Below are 24,113 nucleotides of genomic sequence, written 5' to 3'. Positions count from 1 at the left end.
AGATCATGACCTGAGCCGAAGTCAGACGTTTAACTGACTGAACCACCCAGGTGCCCCATTAATTGGAATTATCAGTGTAAATTCATGAGGGATTTTAATTTTATTTTTATATATACATTACGTATGTACATATTTTTGTACATAGATACGTATAATATTGATCTGAGAATGTTTTATGTATATTATGGAATAAAGCAATGAATATGTGATGTTTTGATTGTGACATTTCCTATCTATGTCTGCTGAAAAGTCACAGAAATGAGCAAGTTTAGTTTCCAGAATGTGTTCTTGAAAAGCTGTTGACCTCTAAAGGAAACCAGGGCTTCCTTGATAAATCTTTGATTCCAGGTGGGGTTGAAATACATAAAATGATGCTGGAATATTTTTGTACTGTATATCAAAGAAGCTATCAACCAGGGCTCCTGGGTGGCTCAGTCGGTAAGCGTCCGACTTCAGCTCAGGTCATGATCTTATGGTTCATGAGTTCGAGCCCCACATCAGGTTCTGTGCTGACAGCTCAGAGCCTGGAGCCTGCTTCAGATTCTGTCTCCCTGTCTCTCTGCTCCTCCCCCACTCACACTCTGTCTCCCTCTCAAAAATAAATAAACATTAAAAAAAATTTTTTAAAAAGCTATCAACCACTGCTAACATGAATCATAACGAAAGGATTTTGCAAAGCCTCTGGGGTGACCAACTATACTAGTTTTAGCACAGAAAATCCAGGGTTCTGGGAAACTTCTGTCTCAGGCAAATTGGTACAATTGGTCAGCCTGAGAGGCTCGCAGTGGCCACAGAGGGACAAAGCGAGCCTCTGCAAGGATAAAAGCTACAGTGGATTGGTATCCTTTATTATGGTTAAATCTCTGTGTTCATATTGATAGCTGAAACAAACAAACAAACACCTCACTAATTGTTCATCTTTGGTGGGTATAAGGAAAGTAATCTTTTTTTTTTAAACAATTGATAATTTATTAAAAAGTTGATTTAAGCATCTGCAATAGTGACTTCAGCCTCAACTCCTGGCTCAATAGTGATGGAAGTAATCTGTTTAACAATCTCAGAAGGACTGTGCAAATCAATGACTTGCCTCATTATTTCAATGATCGTCATCTGAAAATGATCCCAAATCTTAGAATCTTTACCACAGGGAGTTTTTCTTGCAGTGATTTTGAGTCTTGGTAGGTATCCAAACTATCCTTTCACTTTGAGATTCTTTTCCTTTGTGCCTCTGACGAAGTCAGCACATAACTTCTCCAAAGATTGCACATTGTGCCTGGTTAGCAGGCTCCAGGCTCCAAGCTGTCAGCACGGAGCCTGATGAGGGGCTCGAACTCACAAACTGCAAGATCATGACCTGAGCTGAAGTCTGACTCTCAACTGACTGAGCCACTCAGGTGCTAACAACACAGAGAAAAATCATACACGTGTTGCACATGCACCACTACATAAGGGATGAGTTTGCCTAAGATATTACAGTTGAGTTTGATAAAGCTGCCTACATCCAACTACTGATGTATGGGAAATATGGAAGACAGAAGAACGTGTTAAACTGCACTGTGGGAATGCTCTCAACAAAACCCAGTCTGTGGGAAAATGTATAGGACAGATGATTGAATATATTTAGCAGATTGCAAAGAAAAAAATAAGATGGTGAGGGAACCTATATAGATTTTAAAAAAGGGCAAGTTTAAACTATAGCATATAAGCTAGTGTATAGATAAATATACTTCAGTAATAAAAGCACAAAGAAAAGCAAGGAAGTGATTATCCCAAAAGCCAGACTAGTGATTTCTCTTGGCTGAGATGGGAGAGTAGAGGGCAGTGGATCGAAGGCATGATTGGGATAGGGTACCTAGAGGGCTTCTGTAGTCATTTCCATGGTCCTGTCTTCTGTTCTGCATGGTGGTTCCAGGTTCATTTAGCTGTAATTTTTGTGTATGGTTTTCTGTGTTTGTAATATCTGTATTTATTTTAAGCACTATTTTATAGAGCAGTTGCAGGTTCACAGCAAAAGCAAGAGGAACAGGGCTCCTGGGTGGCTCATTTGGTTAAGTGTCCGACTCTTGATTTCAGCTCAGGTTGTGATCTCACAGTTGGTGAGATCGAGCCCCGTGTCAGGCTCTGTGCTGACAGCCCGGAACCTGCCTGGTTTCCCTCTCTCACTGCCCCTCCTCTGCTTGGGTACGCTTTCTCACTCTCTCAAATACAGTTAAAAAAAAAAGTAAGAGGAAGATAGAGGTATCTCCTATATTCCCTGCCCCTAAACATGCATGCCTCCCCCTTAATCACCATCCCCCACCAGAGTGGTACATTTGTTAAAATTGTTGAACCTATAATGACATATCATTATCTCCCAGAGTCCATAATTTACATCTGGGTTCACTCTTTGTGTACATTCAGTGGGTTTGAATAAATGTATAGTGACATATATCCATCATTATAGTGTTTATACAGAGCATTTTCAGTGCCCTAAAAATCTTGTGTACTCTGTGTAGTCAGTCTTCTAAACTTTGGCAGCCACTGATCTTTTTCTTTTCTCCATAGTTTTGTCTTTTACAGAATTTTAGGTAGTTGAAATGATACTAATACTTATAGCCTTTTTAGATTAGCTTCTTTCACTTAACTGATATGACATTACTCTCTGTCTTTTCATGGCTTGATATTTTAGTTCTTTTTAGTGCTGATAATATGTTGGTATTGTATTTGATTATAAAAGTTCCACATAAAAAATAAGGAAGGGAAATTGTCTGGAGTGGAGGCAACTATATTAGGAAATGCTGACAGTTGATGCCTTATAGATTATCTAAGACTTCTTGACTGAGGATTTTATTAAATGCTGTTGTGAGAAGATTCAACATAATCTGTTAGAGAGCCATTGAAGTTTATTAAAAAGGGGACTGGAGTGCTGAAAACTGTTTCTAAGAAGCTAAATCTAGCAGGATGGATTTCAGTTAAGACACTGGAAAGCTAGTTGGTAGACCACATTGTGAAGGTGAAGGTGGTAAAGATTTGGATTAGGTGATGCTTGTAGGACCAGAGGTAATGTAACTTTTGGGTTATGCAACAGAAGAATGGTCAATAAGAGTTGGTGACAGATTAAGTATGGTTAAAAATAAAAGCATTAGAAATAAGCTCGAAGATTTCATGTGTGAAGGCATATCCTTTATGGGATAGGTACTGGGGGATTCTAGGTGATTAGACTAAAGTAAGATCTGGTATTTTTCCTCATGAAGTATTTGGAATCCCAGAGGAATGATTATTAGGGATACTGCATTCCAGATGGTTCATTTAAAAATGCTCTTCTGGGGCGCCTGGGTGGCACAGTCGGTTAAGCGTCCAACTTCAGCCAGGTCACGATCTCGCGGTCTGTGAGTTCGAGCCCTGCATCAGGCTCTGGGCTGATGGCTCGGAGCCTGGAGCCTGTTTCCGATTCTGTGTCTCCCTCTCTCTCTGCCCCTCCCCTGTTCATGCTCTGTCTCTCTCTGTCCCAAAAAAAAAAAATAAAAAACGTTGAAAAAAAAATTAAAAAAAAAATAAAAATGCTCTTCTGACAAGCAAGAAAAAACTGATAAGTGGTTGTTTTTGGTAAGTGCATATTTGGGACATAGAGATAAGAAGGTGACTTTTTAAATTTTCTTTTGCATCTTGAATTATGTGCTTATATTACTTATTCAGAATATAAATAAAATTTAATTAAAAGATAAAGATGCGCAAATCTTCCAGTTTCTAGGGACACATTTTATTTTTTTAATGTTTATCTTTGAGAGAGAAGGTGTGCCTGTATGCATGCACAGAAGTGAGTGCGGGAGGGGCTGAGAGAGATGTGGGCACAGAGGATCCCAAGCAGGCTCTGTGCAGTCAGCACAGAGCCCAACACAGGGCTCGAACTAAGGAAAGGTGAGATCATGACCTGATGTTGGAGGCTTACTGAGCTACCCAGGGGCCCCCAGGGACATTCTTATTTGGCATTCTTTTATCATTATAATTACTTTAGACTAAAGTTACAGAGAAAAGCATTCAGGTAAACAGGTTTAATAATTGGTTGCCTTTGACTTACATGTTTGTAAGCATTATGCTTTTGATTATATGTTTGTGTGTCTTTGTATGTTGTGTGGGTATGTGTGTGGTTCTGGGGTGTGTGTGTTTCATTCAGAAAACAGTGTTTGTAGCTGGAGTCTCAGCTGTTTTCCTAGTGCTTTTAATTCTTATTGCCTCCAGTTGAGATTTTCCTCCTTAGATGGGAGATGTTCTTCTCAACCAGCTTGAGGGTCATAAAGATGGTGGTGATGCAGCAGCATCGACTGTCTCTCTTCATTATCGCTACTGATGCTAAAGGTCACTACATATCTACTATTCCATCAGTCTTCCCTCTCCTGTCTCTCCCTCGGGCATTGCTCTGGAGCCAGCTTCTGTAATAGAGTGTCCTGAAATACTTGGGTCTTCATTTCATGTCATAGTCTTGGTTATGTAAAGACCCAGCATTAGTCTGGTAATGAAAAAGAAATAGTTAAGTGAATGTATATGTATATGATAGTTTTTTGTTTTGTTTTAATAACTCTCTTTTATAATTTGTTATTAGTGATTTAAAAAAATTAGAAAATTCAAGTAGAGCATATTTATTCTTTAAGATCTGGTGAAATTGGGAAAAGTTATGTTTGTTCCCCTATGGACCTAGAAAAGAGAAACCAGGATGAAAACAATAAGAGGCAGTAGTAGGAAGCTAAGCAGTCCTAGCACAGTGGCTATCAACCTTGGTTGCACATTGGATATTAAAAAAAATACTGAGGGGTGCCTGGGTAGCTCAGTCTGTTAGGTGTCTGACTTTTGATTTAGGCTGGGGTCCTGATCTCATGGTTCTTGGAATGGAGCCCCACGTCCTCGCTGACAGCATGAGCCTGCTTGGATTCTCTCTCTCTGCCCCTTACCCACTCATGCTCACTCACTCTCTCAAAATAAATAAACTTTAAGAAAAATACAGGTGGTGCACCTGGGTGGCTCAGTTGGTTAAGTGTCTGACTTCAGCTCAGGTCATGATCTCACAGTTCGTGAGTTCGAGCCCCGCGTTGGGCTCTGTGCTGACAGGTTGGAGGCTGGATCCTGCTTCAAATTCTGTGTCTCCCCCTCCCCCTACCCCCCCCACCCCGTTCTCCCCAGCTCATGGTCTGTCTCTCCTTCTCTCAAAAATAAACATTAAAAAAAAAATAAAAAAAAATACAGGTGCTCAGTATGCACCTCTAGAGATTCTGATTTAATTGGCCAGGGCTATGGCCTTGGCTTTGGAATTTTTTGAATTTGAATTTAGTATGAAGACTGAGAACCACTGGCCTGGAGACTAAAACTGCTCAAGGATCCAGAGAAGAGTTCCCGAGTTTTATAGCACCTCATTCCCCATTCTCTTCTTATGGGGTAAATTGGGAGTTTTATTTTAAAATGATGCTTTCTAAACCTTGTGAGTTTTTAGGTTTCTGATGGATAGGAAACAAAAGACATGAATGAATCTTTAGCATATGGAAAGAATGGAGAGATTCACATGATAATAGTAATAAAACTTAATGGATTGACTATACTTACTCAACATTGTGATATTTGTGCAGGTTGCCTGTGATTTGCTTCGGAGAATAGTTCGCATCCTGTATCTCACTAAGAGACTCCAAGGACAACTGCAAGGGGGAAGCAGAGAGATAACAAAAGCTGCTCAGAGTCTTAATGAACTTGGTAAGTTCTTTTTTGATTAAAAAGTTAGTAGAGTTTTTAAGATTTTTCAGTCACTTGATTTGTTGACTATTGTTATCACCCATAACAAATATTATTGAACAAATTTATTTAATAATTATCCATATACAACTTTGTCACACTTTTCAAAATGAGTGAGTAAAATCAGTTGATTTCTTAGAAATGCGGCTTAGTTTTTTAATTCTTGTATGGTAAAATTGGCCTTTTTTTTCTTTTTTTTTTTTTTGGTATACAGGCATGTGCATTTTAATACATGTAGAGATTCATGTAACCGCCAGCACAGTCATGATATAGAATAAATTCCATCACCCCCAAAATTCCCTCATGCTATCCCTTTACAATCACACCTGCCCCCTCTCCCTTTGGCAACCATTGATTAGTTTTCCATCAGTTTAGTTTTCTTTTTAGGAGAATGTTAAATAAATGGGATTATAAAGTATGTGACATTTTAGGGGCGCCTGGGTGGCTCAGTCGGTTGGGTGTCCTACTTCGGCTCATGCCATGATCTCATGGTCTGTGAGTTCAAGCCCTGCATCGAGCTCTGTGCTGTCTAGTTGAGAGCCTGGAGCCTACTTCACATTCTGTGTCTCCCTCTGTCTCTGCCCCTCCCCCACTCACTTTCTGTCAAAAAATGAATAAATATTAAAAAAAATTAAAAAAAACAGTAAAGTATGTGACATTTTGAGGCTAGTGTTTTGTACTTAGCATAATACCCCTGAGATTCATCCAAATTTTTGTATATACCATAGTTTGTAACTTGGTGTTTGTTGGAATATCACTGTGTGGTTGTACCACAGTTGGTTGATTGACAGATTGAAGGAAATTTATGTTGTTTCTAGTTTTTGGTAATGATGAATAAAGCTACTATAAACATTTGTGTACAGGTTTTCATGTGAACTTAATTTTCATTTCTGTAGAATAAATGCTGTTTTTTAGGTGACAGATCCTGTGTTGGCATTATGCCTAGAAAATTTATTGAATTCATTTCTTCATATGCTCATTCTTTTCTCAGGCATTTAGAACAGACTTTTGACATTCAAGGGTTTAACATTCATGGTTTGGACTGTTAACAAGCTGCAAGGTCCATGATGATATAGTTCATAATATTTTAGGCAAATTTTTGAATAGGTACTGAGTATATGTAGAACTCACACCTGCATTTTAATGAGGCTTTGTCATTTTCTTCTTTTCATTGGGCACCCAGTAATTTTTCTGAAGTGGATGTGTTTAGTGATTTTGTACCTTTGTAGGTTCAGAGGTCTTTGATGATATCCAATTCAGATATCAAGAGTCTACTTACTGTTGGTGGTGTGCTTTGAAAATAATATCAGAAAGATAGGCATTACATGTTATTTTTGAAATCTTCTATCTTTGATATTTCAATTGCATAGTCATGTTGTAATGCTTATTCCATATTTTTTACAAAAGAACTATAACATTCTTCATACTTCAACATTTCAATTTTCAATGCCTGAATACATTGTTTAGGCACATCATTAGAAATATAGTTAACTTGTGATTTAATATGCTTGGAATACATTGTTTAAAAAGTTAATGTTTATTAAAATTAAATTTTTTTTTCAAGTTTTTAAATTCTAGTTAACATAGTGTTAAATTAGTTTCGGGTATGTGGTACAGTGATTTAACATCCGTATATCACTTGGTGCTCATCATGACAAGTGCTCCTTAATCCCCATCACCTATTACCTCTTCCTGCCTCCCCCACTTCTCCTCTGATAACCATCAGTTTGTTCTCAATAGTTAAGAGTCTATTAAAAAGTTAATTTTTAAGCAATTAGTAACGCTTGGGTATTTTTTTTCCACAGTATGTGCTAAATGTAGGAATGTAAAAATTCTAGTATCAGCTTTTATTTTTGCTTTATCACATTTAATTTTTTTGTTCCAAAATAATCTGTAGGATAATAGAATCATTAAAAACAGGCACAAATTAGTTCAAGGTTTATTATGTATATTTGTCATCACTGACACTGTTCCATTGTAAAAAATTGCTAGATTTTGATTATGATTATCATTTTTTCTAGAGACAACAGATGCTATAATACAAATGGTGATGGATTCTTTTTAAAAAAATAGACATAAGTATCAATCATAATGTTCTGAGTTGGTTTGATGTAGAGCATAAACCCATTATCCTTCCAATGAGGCATTGGCTTTACCCAAAGTTTTATAAATATTAAATGATGAGCATTTGTTGAGAAAGTATTGTTCGTGGTGGAATTCTCTCAAAATGGGTTGTGTTAATTTAATTTTTTTTTTAAAGCTTTGCTGATTATGTACCATTCAGAATTTGCAAAGGCATCATCTTTTCATCATTCACCACTGTAGCTCAGTCTTGGCCAACCCTGGCATTGATAATAAGGAGAAGCCAAGAGGAAGATAAAGTTTCTACATTTGGAATTAGTATTTTAATGAAAGTAATAACTTGGCAATCAGTATTACAATTACGCATATATACTAAGTGATATTTTATGATTGGAACATCTCTGAAATTATTATTGTCTGTATCAGTATGGTTCTGATTCCCATTAGAAAGAATAAAATGATGAAGAGTAGCAGTGTTTACAGGCCATTGAAATTAACTTAAAACTAATCTCTTAAAAGGTCTTGGGGGTTGAATTGCAGAGACCAGATGAAATTCATTGTCATCTGGAAATTTTTTGTATTTTGAGGGACTAGAGGGAATGTGGAGTGACTGCTAATGGATACAGATTTCTCTTTGTGGTGATGAAAGTGTCCTGGAATTAAACAGTGGTTGTTGCACAACCTCATCAATATGCAGAAAAGCCTCTGAATTGTGGACTTTAAAAGGCTGGATTTTTATGGTTTGTGAATTACGTATCAATTTAAAAAGTATATTCTGGAACCTGGGGACAGTTATACTAGTACCTCTTCTTTTTCTAAATTGAAGTCTAAGTGACATACAATCAACTGCACGCATTGAAAATGTGCAATTTGGTAAGTTTTGACAGGAAACATCACCAGGATCAAGGTAATGAACATAACTATCACTGTCAAAAGTTTCCTCATGCCCCTTGGCAGTTGTTCCTCAGGCATTTATTGAACTTCTTTCTGTCACTATAGATTACTTGGCACTTCAGAGAATTTTATATAAATGAAATCATAGCTTGTGTTTTTGTGGCTTCTTTTAGTGAGCTTAACTTTGAGATTTATGTATGTTGTTGTATATATCAATAGCTCATTCCTTTTTATTTCTGAGTAGAATTACATCGTATAGCTATCCCACAGTTGGTTTATCCATTCACCTGGTGATGGGAAATTTGGGTTGTTTCTAGTTTTTGGCTATTAGAAATCACGCTGCCATAAACATTCATATATAGAAATCTTTGTATGGACATATGCTTTCAGTTCTCTTTGATAAATACGTAGGAGCGGAATGGCTAGATCATATGGTAGACGTGTGTTTAACTGTTTAATAAATTTTTCAAAGTAGTTGTAAAATTTTACATTCCTACAAGTAGTGTGTGAAAATTCTGCTTCCTCCACATGCCAACACTTGTTACAGTAAGTCTTGTTATTTTTAGCCATTCTGATTGGTATGTAGTGGTACCTTGTTTTGAGTTTACAAAAAGTTTGCTAGAACTATTAAAGGAGTTTAGCAAAATCTCAGAATACAAGATTACTGTAAAAATTAGTTTTATTTCCATATAATTTACTGTTAACAAGCAATTAGAAATTGAAATTCAAAAAATGGCACTTATAATAGCATCAAAAGTATGAAACACTTAGGTTGAATTTGACAAAAGATTCCTATGACCTATATAGACTGAGAACTAGAAAATGTTGTGAACATTAAAAGAAGACCTAAATTAATAAAGTAACCCTGTCCGTGCAATGAAAGACTTAATACTGTTTATTAAGATGTCCGTTTTCCCTAAATTGATCTACATGAATCCAGTATGATTATCATCTGAATTCCAGCAAGCTTTTATTTAGAAATCGACAAGCTGATTTTAAAAATCATATGGAAATGCAAAGATAGACAAAGTTTTTAAAAGATGACAAAGTTGGATAATAAATCCTACCTGATTTGAATACTTCTTACAAAAATTTATAGTAAACAAGACAAAACAATAGACAAATAGATCAGTGGAACAAAATAGTTGAGCCAGAAATAGACCCAAACTCCTATGAACAACAGAAGAGGTAATCTTTTCAATAAATGGTGTTGGCACGATTGGATATCTGTATGCAAAACAGTGAACTTGTATTCCTACCTCACTTCATATAAAACAAATTAACTGAAGATGGATCACAGCCCTAAATGTAAAATGTAAAGCTATAGAAAATTTAGAAGGAAACGCAAGAGAACATTTTTGTGACTTTGCATTAGAAAATGATTTCTTAGATATATCACTCAAAGCACAATTCACACACACAAAAACTGATAAATTAGATTTTATCAAAATTTACAACTTTTGTTCTTTGAAGGATACTGTTTGAAAAATGGAAAGGCAAGCCATTGACAAGGAGAAAATACATGCAAAATATGTACTTGATCAAGGACTCATGTCCAGAATATATAGCAAACTCTTGAACGATGGTAGGAACACAGACAATGTGATTAAAAAATAGGCAAAAGATTTGTACAGACACTTCACCAAAAAAGATACGTGGATGGCAGCTAGGCGTATAAGGTTCTCAATATCATTAGGCATTAGGGAAATTAAAATTATGTTAGTGTCTTGCTGACAGAGAATAAGCAGAATGATTTTAGTGCAGATATACTTGTAACTTTTCATGCAGACTATTATCTAATGGTTTTAAAAACTACTTAATATAGGTTTCAGGATTAAATTGTATCATATTGAATTATGGCTTCTCTTCAAGAAGAGTCTTTGGACTAGATGCAGATTTAGATGGGCCTTACTACAAATTCGTAACATTTTTTGGAACATGAGTGAAATAAGATACTTAAAAGCATATTTTTGATACTGTTACTAACTTTTTTAAAATTGTTGTTAGCCCATCAAAGCAGGGTCTCTACATAATTCATAAGCTTGATATCTTTTCAGAATTTAAAAAAAGTGTTTATTTTGAGAGAGTGAGCTAGCAGGGGAGAGACAGAGAGGGAGAGAGAGAATCCCAAGCAGGCTCTGCACTGCCAGCACAGAGCCTGATGTGGAGCTTGATCCCATGATCTTGAGATCATGACCTGAGCTGAAGTCGTAGGCCTAACTGACTGAGCCACCCAAGCAGCCCTTTTCAGAATTTTTTGAGCAGTTTGGGAAGCTATGATTGTGAGGCAGAGGAAGGCCCCTTTTTAAAAATTAGTGTTTGAAATCACTTACGTTTAGAACTATTGAAAAGGTTCTTGTAATATCAGTACAGTGAGACAGGTTGAATAACAGGTTTCCTTATTCTGTGGAATGCATTTGTACTTTTTCAATGTTGAATTGAAGCTATAGTGGTGAAACCGGAAAGTGCTCAACATTAGCACTTTCTAGTTTCTCCTTGGGAATATTAATGAGGTCGTCTACCCATGATATAGACATCTTGACCTATCAATTATAAGGTCATTGGTGAGGAATCTAGTGTACTCTTTAGTGTTATCAAATGTTAAAATTCTGCTGGATACTATTGGATTAGAATATTTAAATGTAGAGAGAACATGGAAGATGTAATCTATATTATTTTGAATTTAGGTAAATGGTTCTTTTCTTGTATACTAGTTTACTTGGACTTGTCGAGAAAGTTTGAACCTAGTTCCTCTCTACTTGTGTTTTCATTTTGATTCCTTACATTTTATTACTCCTTATTTGTATTCGATCCTTGCTTTTGAAAGTTAAAAAAAAATGAATCTGTTTATTATCTTAAGATTTACTGCACGTTTTTGAGAGTCATGACTACCAAGAGCCAATATTTACTTTGTGAAGTTACCACCATTCAGGGTTTATTTCTTTCTCACTTTTTCTGGCTTAGAAACTTTATTTTGCCAACAGTGAGAGTTGAATTAATGATTGTTATGGATATTTTATTGTCTGACTTGTTTTAAAGAAGGTATTAATTTGACTTACAAAAATACATAAGAAGAACAAACAACAGATCAGAAACAATAAAAAGGGATGGTCCTTAGGGGTTCCTATAATAGCCCAGTTTTTGTGAGTCTTCGTTTGAGGCAGAGACGATTCATGATTTCTCCTGCTCCTCCTCCCATCGATAGGCATTCTTTTCACAGCTTTTGGGAAGAAATGGAACATGGGATTCATACACGGGTAGGGGTGATTGGAGCTCTCACAAACTGTAAAGAAAACTTGTCTTTTTAAAATGTTCTTGATTCTGCAAATCCCAATTAAAACTCATCTTTCCCTTCAAAGTAACCAAGTTCACAATACACTGGTTTATAATCCAGAACACTCTTCATTAATTAACAATGAGATATGTGCTATTCTTTGGGCTGAACACATATAATTTTCTCCCTGGACAGATTAAATGGAAAAATAAATTTGTAATCACAAACTTGTTGGTAGAATTGGAGTTAGGTCAAGGGAAGCTGGTTGTATGGTTAAGATATTAAGATAATAATCACAAAGTGTGATAAGCCTGATGCTTATTACATCTTCACATTAATAATGTGCTTTACTCGGGGCGCCTGGGTGGCGCAGTCGGTTAAGCGTCCGACTTCAGCCAGGTCACGATCTCGCGGTCCGTGAGTTCGAGCCCCGCGTCGGGCTCTGGGCTGATGGCTCAGAGCCTGGAGCCTGTTTCCGATTCTGTGTCTCCCTCTCTCTCTGCCCCTCCCTCGTTCATGCTCTGTCTCTCTCTGTCCCCAAAATAAATAAACGTTGAAAAAAAAATTAAAAAAAAAAATGTGCTTTACTTTACCTGGAGTGCTGAATAAGTCTTGGGTCATGGGGAACCCTCTGTTTGGTCACTGCCAATCTCTTGACTCTTGTTTTTATTTCTTCTTTTATGCTTCATGTTGTTGACTTTCCCTATTTATTTTATACAGTTTTATCCAAGTAGGACACCATAAAATTGATTAGGTTTTTGTTTCCAATTAAAACTCTGTCTCAATGCTGAGTACAGTTATATTCCAGATAAGAATTGGGAGTTTGAGTGTTGCCTAAAACTCAGTCATGCATTTGGTCTCTTGAATTTTAGAATGATTTTGTACTAATCCCACTTACTAAAATGAACTTGTTAGTATTTAGATACTTCAGATTTATAGGTTAATATAAACTTTGTATCTTTTTATAGTATCAATGCTCTCTAAACAGAAATATAATGTCTCCTCATTTGTTCCAGTCTATATTTTCAAAGTTTTTTAGTTTTAAAAATGATATATGTACACCCTATATATTGTGTCTTATGATAACTCTTTCTAGGTAGTTATATTTTTTTTACTACCTAATTGTTTTTTACTTATCCTACATAAAGGGATTGAAGGGGAAAAATTTACATAAAAAAGTAAGCAGGGGCTCCTGGGTGGCTCATTCAGTTCAGTGTCCAACTCTTGATTTCGGCTTAGGTCATGGTCTCGTGGTTCGTGAGTTCAAGCCCTGTGTCAGGCTTTGCGCTGCCAATGAGGAGGCTGATTGGGATTCTCTTTCTCTCCCTCTCTCTCTGCCCCTTCCCTACTCTCTGTCTCTGTCTCTGTCTCTCTCAAAATACAAACGAAAAAACCAGACTAGAATTTCATGGATCCTCTCTAGTCTTTTTTGTGAAATCATGGCTTATAATTTATTTATTTATCAATTAGGTTTCAATACACATAAACCCTGTAGCTTGTTAGGAACCTGGTAAAAAAAATGAGTAAATACAGTTTTTCTGTTTGGGAAGTTTAATTTATGCACTTATATGAAACTAAGCATAAAACATGATTATGATGATGATGATGATATTATTATTGTTATCATCCATGGAAGAAACCAGTCTTTTCTCTTTACAGCCTTCTCATTTTGGCTCATCTGCATCTTCCATGAAATAATAAGATAAAAGCTCCAGTTAATCTCTCAATATAAGACTTAGATAAATTCATTAATTCATTAAGCCAGTATTTATTGAATGCCTACTAAGTGTACCATGTGTTCTTCTTGATATTAAACATACATCAATGAACAAAACATAAACTCCTCTGCCTTTTATAAGAATTTATATTTTAGTGGTTCCTAAGGTCCCACACTTGTTATATCTGTAAAAATCTGATTCCAAAGCCTTACTCATTAGTGCTCTACTCCTTTCCTCAAACTCTATAGCAGCATTTAATTACTTTACGAAAGGCATTGCTGCCATTGGTAGGTCTCTCAGGGTCCTTTAAAAAGAAAAAAAAAGGATACAACATATTTAAGATACACCGTGTTTAGGGCATCTGGGTGGCTCAGTGGGTTGAGTGTCCAACTCTTGATTACGGCTCAAGTCATGATTCCAAGGTTGTGGGATCTGGTCCTGCTTAGGGCTCCATGCCCTGAGTGTGGAGCCTGTGTAAGATTCTGTCTTCCTCCTTCTGCTCCTCTCTATTGCACGCTCACTCTCTCAATCTCTAAAAGATAAAAAATAAATAAATAAATAAATAAATGCCTTGTTTATATAATGAATGTATTTTATGTTGTGATTGTTGGTTAACTCATGTTAGTGACATCTGTATTAAAGCTTTATTGAGTTATCTTTTAAAGATTTTTAAAAAGTATAAGAAAGCATTAAGTTGTAATTAAACAGTTGGATATGGTAGAAATTAATTTTTATTGCTTATGGTCTGTTTTCTGAGTTTTATAATTTTGTGGCTAAGCTGTGATACATTAATACCACATTGTGTGGTACATTAATACTACACAAGCTGTGAAACATTAACACCAAAAAAAATTTTTTTAATGTTTATTTTTGAGACAGAGAGAGACAGAGCATGAGTTGGGCAGGGGCAGAGAGAGAGGGAGACACAGAATCCAAAGTAGGCTCCAGGCTCCAAGCTGTCAGCACAGAGCCCGACATGGGGTTCGAACCCTCAGGCTGTGAGGTGATCTGAGCCGAAGTCGGATGCTCAACTGACTGAGCTGCCCAGGCGCCCCCCATTTTGTGAAGTATTTAATGTAGAAGGAAAAGATTATAGAAGTTTGTTTCATCCAGTACTGTTCTTATTGTAACTGTGATATTTTCCCAATCTGGTAAGACTGTACTTACAGGTACACATTTCTGATTTATGCACAGGTGAGACAAGTATGATTTATATAACCTTTGCCGCATAATAGGTGACCAATAATTACTGAACTGGTGAATGTTTCTTGAGGTATCTACAAGACGATGTAGTTGGTGACAACTTTGGAAAATTTTATTATTTCAAGCTTATTAAAATTATCTTCTGGTAGGAAAATTTGTACATCTGCCATATAACTTAACTATTAAATTAGGTCTCAGGTGACTCCTTAAATGCATTTCATACATGCATAGGTTTTTTGTGACAGCTTCAACATGGAGAATTCAATATACATTTTTCACCTTACATTGTAATCACCTGTGATGATAAACGTTTTCAGAAGTTAGATTTAGATGGTCTCTGAATTACTCACATACATGACTGGCTTGATTCAGCTACCACCAGGTCGGGGTGATGCTGTGCTCAAATCCAAATGTTCAGAATAATGGACTTCTGCGTAGGTATGGGTTTGCCTGTTGAAGAGATAAGCATCTTAAAATTATACATAATCCCTCTTTTTGTTAACTAATGGAATTTAATGTTACCAAAGTTTATATTTGACAGATGATACCACACAGCATCTATGATCCTATTTTATTGGTTTTATCTTTTATCACACAGTATCAAGGAAGTTGGATTATATACAGACAAAATAAGCAACTTACTTTTTGTAAACTTCAGAGTATTTTCATACATTTCAAAGTTACAGTAGCATTTCTAGGTGTATGTTTTATTCTATATGGTCAGTTAATGCTTATGGAAGCTCTGTATTATACCTTACTATTTGTCATCTCTTGCTGTAACATTTATGAGCGTTTGAGAATGATTTATTTAGTGTAAGATTGTTCAGACTGGTAATGTGTCAAATTTTTGAATTTCTTGGTTCTAAGGTTTTTTTTCTTTTTTTTTTTTTCCATTTGGATGTTTAGCCCAATAGTTCTCAGCCTCTTTTCTGTTCCAGTATTTATATCATTAATAATTTTGTTTTAAAAATCAAAATAGATTTTAACGTTTATTTATTTTTGAGACAGAGAGAGACACAGCATGAACGGGGGAGGGTCAGAGAGAGGGAGACACAGAATCGGAAACAGGCTCCAGGCTCCGAGCTGTCAGCACAGAGCCCGACGCGGGGCTCGAACTCACAGACCGCGAGATCGTGACCTGAGCCGAAGTCGGCCGCTCAACCAACTGAGCCACCCAGGCGCCCCTCAAAATAGATTTTAAATGAATATGAATAGTGCCTCAGAAATACAAGTTTATTATTTTATTAACTTTTTTTTACTGATTATTTTATTGACTGTTTCTTAAAAATGGTATTAGCCTACTTCCTAGTGAATTGTATTTGAGCTTTAAAGTCTGATATTTGATGGGAAGATTAGGTGGGATGTTCTTCTTTTTATCACCATTGTATTTCATTACTTTATCTAGAAAAAATCCTAGAGCTGTATGAAACATCTTTTTATCAGTGTTTGGTTTGGTAAATTAAAATTATCTATAGGCTAAGTTAAAAGGGTTTGATGTAAATTTCATTGTAGGTATACTTACAGAGTTTTGCATTTTAATACTATGTAAACAACAGGGCAGGGAGGCAGGAATGATACTCTGAGAGACCTGTTCAGTAAAACAGGATGCAGTTTCATTCATTTGTTATAGTTTCTGTGTTACAGACTCAAGATCTGTTGCAGTGAATCAGAAATAGGTTTTCTACCGTATCTAAATGGAAGATAATGCTGATAATACAGTTTTATTATCACAAGTAGGAGTATGTTCAGTGGTCAGTGGTGATCTGCATTTACATATTAATACTTAAAATTAATGTATCAATATATTAAAATAATTCCACTTTGGGAAAAAACCCTGATATCGTTCTATCTGGCAAACCATTCTCTAAAATCCAGTTTGTTTATTCCATATAGTAACTCACAATGGCAAAGTTAGCTAGGGATATATCTTATGGCTAATTTATTCTGGTAGGTACAATGACATGATCCTCAGAATGAGGTTGTACATAGAGATTCATGAAGTTTTTCTATAGCACTTAGGGATTGGTAACATCTGTTTTGAAAAATCTCCATGTCTAAATTATATGGTCTTACGTGTCTGGAGATCTGGTTTTTTAACTTCTCAGGTTTATCCAGAACTGCTGTTTGAGGAAAATGCTGAATTTGTCAACAACTATTCCTGAACACCTCCTTCATCTGTTTCAGGAAAGAATGATTGGATAGGATCTTTATTTTTCAAAACAGTATGCTAACTCTTACATTTTAATTTGGTTTCCAAAACATATGGATCTATACTCAGTGTAATGAGTGTCTACTCATTATTGATTGTCTTCCCAAATCCTTTCTCCCCCTCTTCTTCCTTCCTGGCAGATTCCAAGTTTTGTGTTTCCATGTTAGTAACCCTGGGTCAGGGAAGTTGGTCATGGTAGTTTCATTCTTTCCTGTAATTGTTTAGACATATGATCTCCCCTGGGTTAAGGAGATTTGAGGGAAGTGAACTGGGAAGTTCCAAACTCTTTGAAAAGGTTTTCTTTGCAAATAAATGCTGACAAAAAGAATAGGTGGTGACTAGATACTATGCCTTTATCTAAACTTTGACTTTGAGACCTACTACTTGCCTATTTGCAACAAATAAACAGACACTGATCTCTTTACCATTTCATCTAGTTCTCTCATTTCACACACTTCTTTCTTTCTTTTTTTTTTTTTTTTAACTTTCCTGGATTTTAATACACTTTATATTGGTATGGTTTTTATAACCTGTATGTTCATCATATAATCTCATCAGATTATCTCCTTTTTTTCATTTCTTTTCTTCTCTCATTATTTCTCCCTTCATGTCCTCCATTTTCCATTTTTCGCTCTTTCTAATCTTCGCAACCCCTTACGTCCTCTTCCTCCTTTTTTTTTTTAAAGTACATTTTTGTTGTGCCTTAAGCATAATCCCTTACTTTCCAAGTGGACTTCGACTAATGATGGATTTGAATTGAAGAACTAGAAGAACTTGGGCACCAGAGTTATTAAATTGAGAGTGGGGTGGGTATTCCTAATTTGGGAAATATCAAGAAATGGATGGATTTAAATTCATTTATAAAAAATCAACTCTTTTTATATATGATTTATATGCAATAAAATGCACCCATTTGAACTGTACACTATGATGGGGTGTGACATGTGTATGGTACCATCACCACTGCAGTCAAGATACACAACATTTTCATCACCCTGAAAAGTTGTCTGGTGCCTCTTTAAGTCAGTCTGCCCACTTCCAACACAACTTTTGGTTACTAGAGATTTCATTTTGCCCTTTCTTGAATTTCATATACTTGTAGTCATATATATACTCCTTTGATGAGTAGTATTCCACTCTATGGATATGCCACAATATGTTTATCCATTCACCTTTTGATGCGTATTTGGCTGGTTTTTGACTTTTGACTATTGTGAATAAAGTTCTTATGAACGTTTATTTTCAAGGCTCTTGGGTACATACTTGAGTGGAATTCCTGACTTATCAGTATTATGATTAACTTCTTAAGATTTGCTACACTATTTTCCAGAATGGTTGTACAGTGTGCATTTTCACTAGCAGTGCATGAGAGTCCCATTTGCTTTACATCCTTCAATGGATGTCATTATGAATCATTTTAATTTTAGACAGTCTAATAGATTTGTAGCGGTATCTCTTTGTGATTTGAATTTGCATTTATGTGATTACTAATGACTTTGAGTATTTTTGTGTTTATTTCCCATTTTGTTTACCTTAATTTTTAGAATTTTTAATGTTTTATTTATTTTTGAGAGAGAGAGTGCATGTGTGCAAGTGGGGGAGGGACAGAGAGAGGGAGACAGAGGATCCAAAGTGGGCTCTGTGCGGACAGCAGCAGGCCCGATGTGGCACTTGAACTTGTGAACCATGAGATCATGACCTGAGATGAAGTCTGATGCTCCACCAACTGAGCCACCCAGGTGCCCCTACCTTATCTTTGAAGTGTCTGTCTAGATCTCTTGCCCTTGTTTTATTTGTATTTTTTTTCTTTTTCAAATTTTTATTTAAATTCTAGTTAATACACAGTGCAATATTGATTTCAGGAGTAGAATTCAGTGATTCATCACTTAACATTCAACGCGCAGTGCTCATCATAACAAGTGCCTCTTTAATACCCATCACCCACCCACCTCCCTTCATCAACCCTCAGTTCTCTAAGAGTCTCTCATGTTTGTTTTCCTTTCTTCCCCTCCCCCCATATGTTCATCTGTTTTGTTTCTTGAATTCTACATGAGTAAAATCATGTGGTATTTGTCTTTCTCTGACTGACTTATTTCACTTAGCATAATACACTCTAGCTCCATCCTTGTCATTGCAAATGGCAAGATTTCATTCTTTTTGATGGCTGAGTAATATTCTATTGTGTATATTTACACCACATCTTCTTTATTTATTTGTCAGTTGATGGACATTTGTTACCTTTGTTTTAGAGTGGGTATCTGTTGTCTTAATGAGTTGTAAGAAGTCTTTATATATTTTGGGTACAAGTCTTATGTCAGATATATACATACATATATATGTGTGTATACACACACACACACACACACACACACACACATAATGTGTGTTTTCTTCCAATATATGGTTTGCTTTAAATATTCTTAAATTCCTGGTGGTATTTTAGCAGAAAATTTTAATCTTGATGAAGCCCAGTGTATCTTGTTTTGTAGTTTGTACTTTTTGGAGCCCTATCTAAGACGGTCTTTTCTTATCCTATGATGGCAAAGAGTTTTGCCTACATTTTCTTCTGGAAGTTTTATAGTTTTAGTTTTTGCATTAATGTCTGTGATCCATGTCAAGATAATTTTGATATTATTTAAGAAAAACATTGAAGCTCATTTTTTCCCCTAAAGATAAATAGCTGTTCCAGTACCATTTATTGAAAAGACCTTCCTGTTTCTACTAAATTACTTTGGGGCTTGTGTAGAAGATCAGTTGACCCCATATATGTAGGTGCATTTTAGATTCTATTCTGTTCCATCCATCTTTGTGTATTTCTTTATGCCACATATATTTATATTTTGATTACTATAGCTATTTTTGAATTTGTATTTAAAGTGTATTTCATATAAAGGAATATTGTTGGGTCTTGGTTTTTTGAATTCTCATAATTCCAGTCTCCTTTTGTTTGGAGTGTTTAGTTCATTTATATTTTCATTAATTGTTGATATGGTTGGATTAAGTTTGCCATATTGCTAATGTATTCCATTTTTCATCTTTATTTTGTTCCTGTTTTTCTTTCATGCTTTTTGTCCTTTTTAAAAAAGCCATTCTCATGTGTACAATTTAGAGTTAAGTACATTCACAGTGTTGTGTCACCTTCAGCACTATTTCTAGAGCCTTTTCATCATCTTAAAAACTCTACAGTCATCAAAGCAATAACTCCCCACTTTCCTTTTCCTCTACTCCTTAGTAACCTCTTTTCTATTTTCTGTCTCTATGAGTCTACATAGTCTAGATAGTTCATATAGATGGAACCATACAATATTTGTCCTTTGGAGTCTGGCTTACTTGATGTAACACAATGTTTTCAAGGGTCATCTATGTTCTAGCACATATCAGAGCTTCATTTCATCTTTATGGTTGAATAATGTTGCATTTTATTTATTTTCCATGTTTTGTTTATTCATCTGTTGATGGATACTTGGGTTGTTTCCACCTTTGTGGAAATAATGTTGTAAATAATGCTGCTGTGAACATTGGTATACCAGTGTCTGTTTGAGTCCCTGTTTGTGTTTTTTTTTGGGTATATACCTAGGTGTTGAATTGCTGGGTCATATGCTAATTCTCTGTTTAACATTTTGAGGATCTGTCAACTATATTCTACAATGGCTGTCCACTTTCCATTCTCACCAACAGTGTACTAGGGTTACAATTTCTTCACATACTTATCAGCACCTATTATTTTCTTTTTCTTTCTTTATTTTTTGGAAACAGTAAAGATCATTTACTTCAGTCACATGTCTGCAATCTGGGCAAGGCTGGGAGAGGGACTTGGGGAGGTCTTATCTCTGCTGCAGGAACATCAGCGGGGGTAGCTTGGATGGGGCAGGAAGATGTGCTTCTTCAGATGGCTCACTCACAAGGCTGATGCTGGTGACCAGCTGTGAATTTAGCCAGGGCTGAGGCCCAGTAACCTAGGGTCATCTCCACAAGGACCTCACCATCTGGCCTGTGCAGGTATCACAAGGAAAAGAGTGGGGCCAAAAGTTGCCTCTCAGGACCTAACCTCGGAAATCATGTAACACTTCTTATTACTTCCTTTCTTTGTTCCTCCCTCCTTTCCTCCCTTCCCTTTTCTCTTTCTTTCTCTCTTTCTTTCTTTCTTTCTTAAATAATTGTCACCCTAGTGGGTGTGAAGTAGTATCTCATGGTTTTGATTTGTATTTCTCTAATGACTAATGATGTTGAGCATGTTTTTATGTGCTTATTGGCCGTTTGTATATCATATTCGGAAAAATGTCTTTTCAAGTCTTTGCCCAGTTTTTAGATTGGGTGGTTTTTTTGTTTGTGTGTTCTTGAGTTCTAAATATATTTTGGAAACTAGTCTTTTATTAGATAGTTGGTTAACAAATATTTTGTCCCATTCTATGGGATGTCTTTCCACTCTGTTGATAGTATCATTTGATGCAGAGGGTTTTGTTTTGATGAAGTCCAACTTATCTTTTTTTCTTTTGTTCCCTGTGCTTTTTTTTATTTAAAAAAATTTTTTTTTTCAACGTTTATTTATTTTTGGGACAGAGAGAGAGCATGAACAGGGGAGGGGCAGAGAGAGGGGGAGACACAGAATCGGAAACAGGCTCCAGGCTCTGAGCCATCAGCCCAGAGCCCGACGCGGGGCTCGAACTCACGGACTGCAAGATCGTGACCTGGCTGAAGTCGGACGCTTAACCGACTGCGCCACCCAGGCGCCCCATGTTCCCTGTGCTTTTGATGTAATACTTAAGAAACTGTTGCTGTGGTATGATATCACTTACACGTGGAATCTAAAAAACAAAACAAACCAACAAACAAAAACAAGAGAAACTGAACAAACAAGTAGTTACCAGAGGGAGAAGAATGAAGGGATAGGCAAAATAAGTGAAGAGGATTAAGAGGTACAAAATTCCAGTTAAAAAATAAATAATTCACAGGGATGAAAAGTACAGCATAGGGAATATAGTCAACAATATTATAATAATTATAGTTGTGATAAGCATTCTGTAACATATATGATTGTCAAATTACTACATGAAACTAATGTAATGTTATATGTCAATTATACTTGAATTAAAAAGAAGAATCATTGCCAAATCTAGGACATGATTTCACCCTAAAAATTCTGAGTTTAATGTTTAGATTCTTCAGTTTAGATCTTTGATCCATTTTGAGTTAATTTTTATATGTGGTGCAAGGTAGGATCTAGTTTCATGCTTTTGTATGTGATGTTCAGTTTTCCTGCACCCCTTGTCCAAAACACTCTCCTTTCTCCTTTGGATGGACTTGGCATCCTTGTTGAAATTTAATCAGCCACTTATGTGAAGGCTTATTTCTGGGCCATCTTTTCTATTCCACTGGTGTATATGTCTGTCATTTTGCTAATACCATATTATTTTGATTACTTTAGCCTTGTAGAAAGTTTTGAATGAGAAGATTGAATTCGCTTTGTTATTTTTGAAAATTATTTTGGTTATTCACGATCCCTTGAAATTCTGTGTGAATTTTAGGACTGTTTTTTCTATTTCTGTAAAAAGGTACTATTGGGATTTTGATGGGGATGACATTAGATCTTTAGATTACTTTGGGTAGTGTTGTCATGTTAAAACACTAAGTTTTCTGATTTATGAAGACAAAACTCTTTCCATTTATTTAGGCTTTTAATTTCTGTTGGAAATCTTTTGTAGTTTTCTGTGTATGAAGCTTTTAACCTCCTTAATTAAATTTGTTCCTAAGTATTTTATTCATTTTGATACAATATAAATGGAATTATTTTCTAATTTTCTTTTTGAATTGTTCATTGCTAGTATATACAAATACAGCTGCTTTTTGTGTGCTGATTTTGTGTTATGCAACCTTACTGAGTTCATTTTTTAGCTCTCTGCATGTGTCTTATTCAGGATTTTCTGTATAAAAGAACAGAAATGATATTACATCTTCCTTTCCAGTTTGAATTCCTTTTATTTCTTTTTCTTGTCTAATTGCACAGGCCAGAACTTCCTGTACAATGTTGACTAGAAGTGGAGGAAAGCAGGCATTTTTTTGTTTTCTTCCTGGATCTTAGGGAAAAATGGTCAGTCTTTCATCATTGAGTATGATGTTGGCTGTGGGTTTTTCTTATGTGGCCTTTAATATGCTAAGGATTTTTTTTTAATTTCTTCTTAATTGTTTTTATCACAAAAAGATGTTGAATTTCGTCAAATACTTTTTTATGCAAACTGAGATGATGTGATTTCTTTCCTCCATTATGTTAATATAGTGTATTATATTAATTTATTTTTGATTTTTTAATTTTTAAACTTTTACTTATAAATTTATTATTTTAAATGTTTATTTTTAAATGTAAATTTAATTTAAATTTTAGTTAACGTGATGTGCAATATTGGTTTCAGGAATAGAATTCATTGATTCATCACTTACGTACAACACTCAGCACTCACCACAACCGGTACCCTCATTAGTACCCATGAACCATCCACCTCATCTTCCACCCACCTTCCTCTGTTAACCCATAGTTTGTTCTCTGTCATTAAGTGTCTCTTGTGGTTTGTTTCACTGTCTTTCTTTTACCACCCACCCCCTCGCCGCCTTCCCTTATGATTATCTGTTTTGTTTCTTGAATTCCACATATGAATGAAATCACATGATATTTGTCTTTCTCTGATTGACTTATTTCGCCTAGCGTAATACATTCTAGCTCCATCCACATTCTTGCAAGTGGCAAGATTTCATTCTTTTTGATGGCTAATATTCCATTGTACATGTATATACCATATCTTATTTATACATTCATCATTTGAGGGACATTTGGACTCTCTCAATAGTTTGGCTATTGTTGATAATGCTGCTATAAACATTAGGGTGCATGTACGCCTTTGAATCTGTATTTTTGTATCCTTCAGGTAAATAATAGTGAAATTTCTGGATCTTAAGGTAGTTCTGTTTTTACTTTCTTGAGGAATCT

General features: G+C 35.7%; 1 protein-coding gene across 1 annotated transcript in view; it reads left to right on the top strand.

The window, feature by feature from the left end:
• Positions 1-24,113, top strand: part of COG5 (component of oligomeric golgi complex 5) — a 321,373-nt gene that overhangs the window by 31,601 nt on the left and 265,659 nt on the right. Inside the window, exon 6 of the mRNA XM_040472926.1 lies at positions 5,595-5,715. Within this exon, the coding sequence (XP_040328860.1) occupies positions 5,595-5,715 (121 nt within the window). The remainder of the gene's footprint in view (positions 1-5,594; positions 5,716-24,113) is intronic.

The sequence above is a fragment of the Herpailurus yagouaroundi genome, unplaced genomic scaffold, assembly GCF_014898765.1.
Source record: "Herpailurus yagouaroundi ecotype Mexico unplaced genomic scaffold, PumYag 100, whole genome shotgun sequence".
Lineage (NCBI taxonomy): Eukaryota > Metazoa > Chordata > Mammalia > Carnivora > Felidae > Herpailurus > Herpailurus yagouaroundi.
The sequence above is the reverse complement of the archived record's forward strand: the minus strand, read 5'-3'. Positions and strand labels throughout refer to the sequence as shown.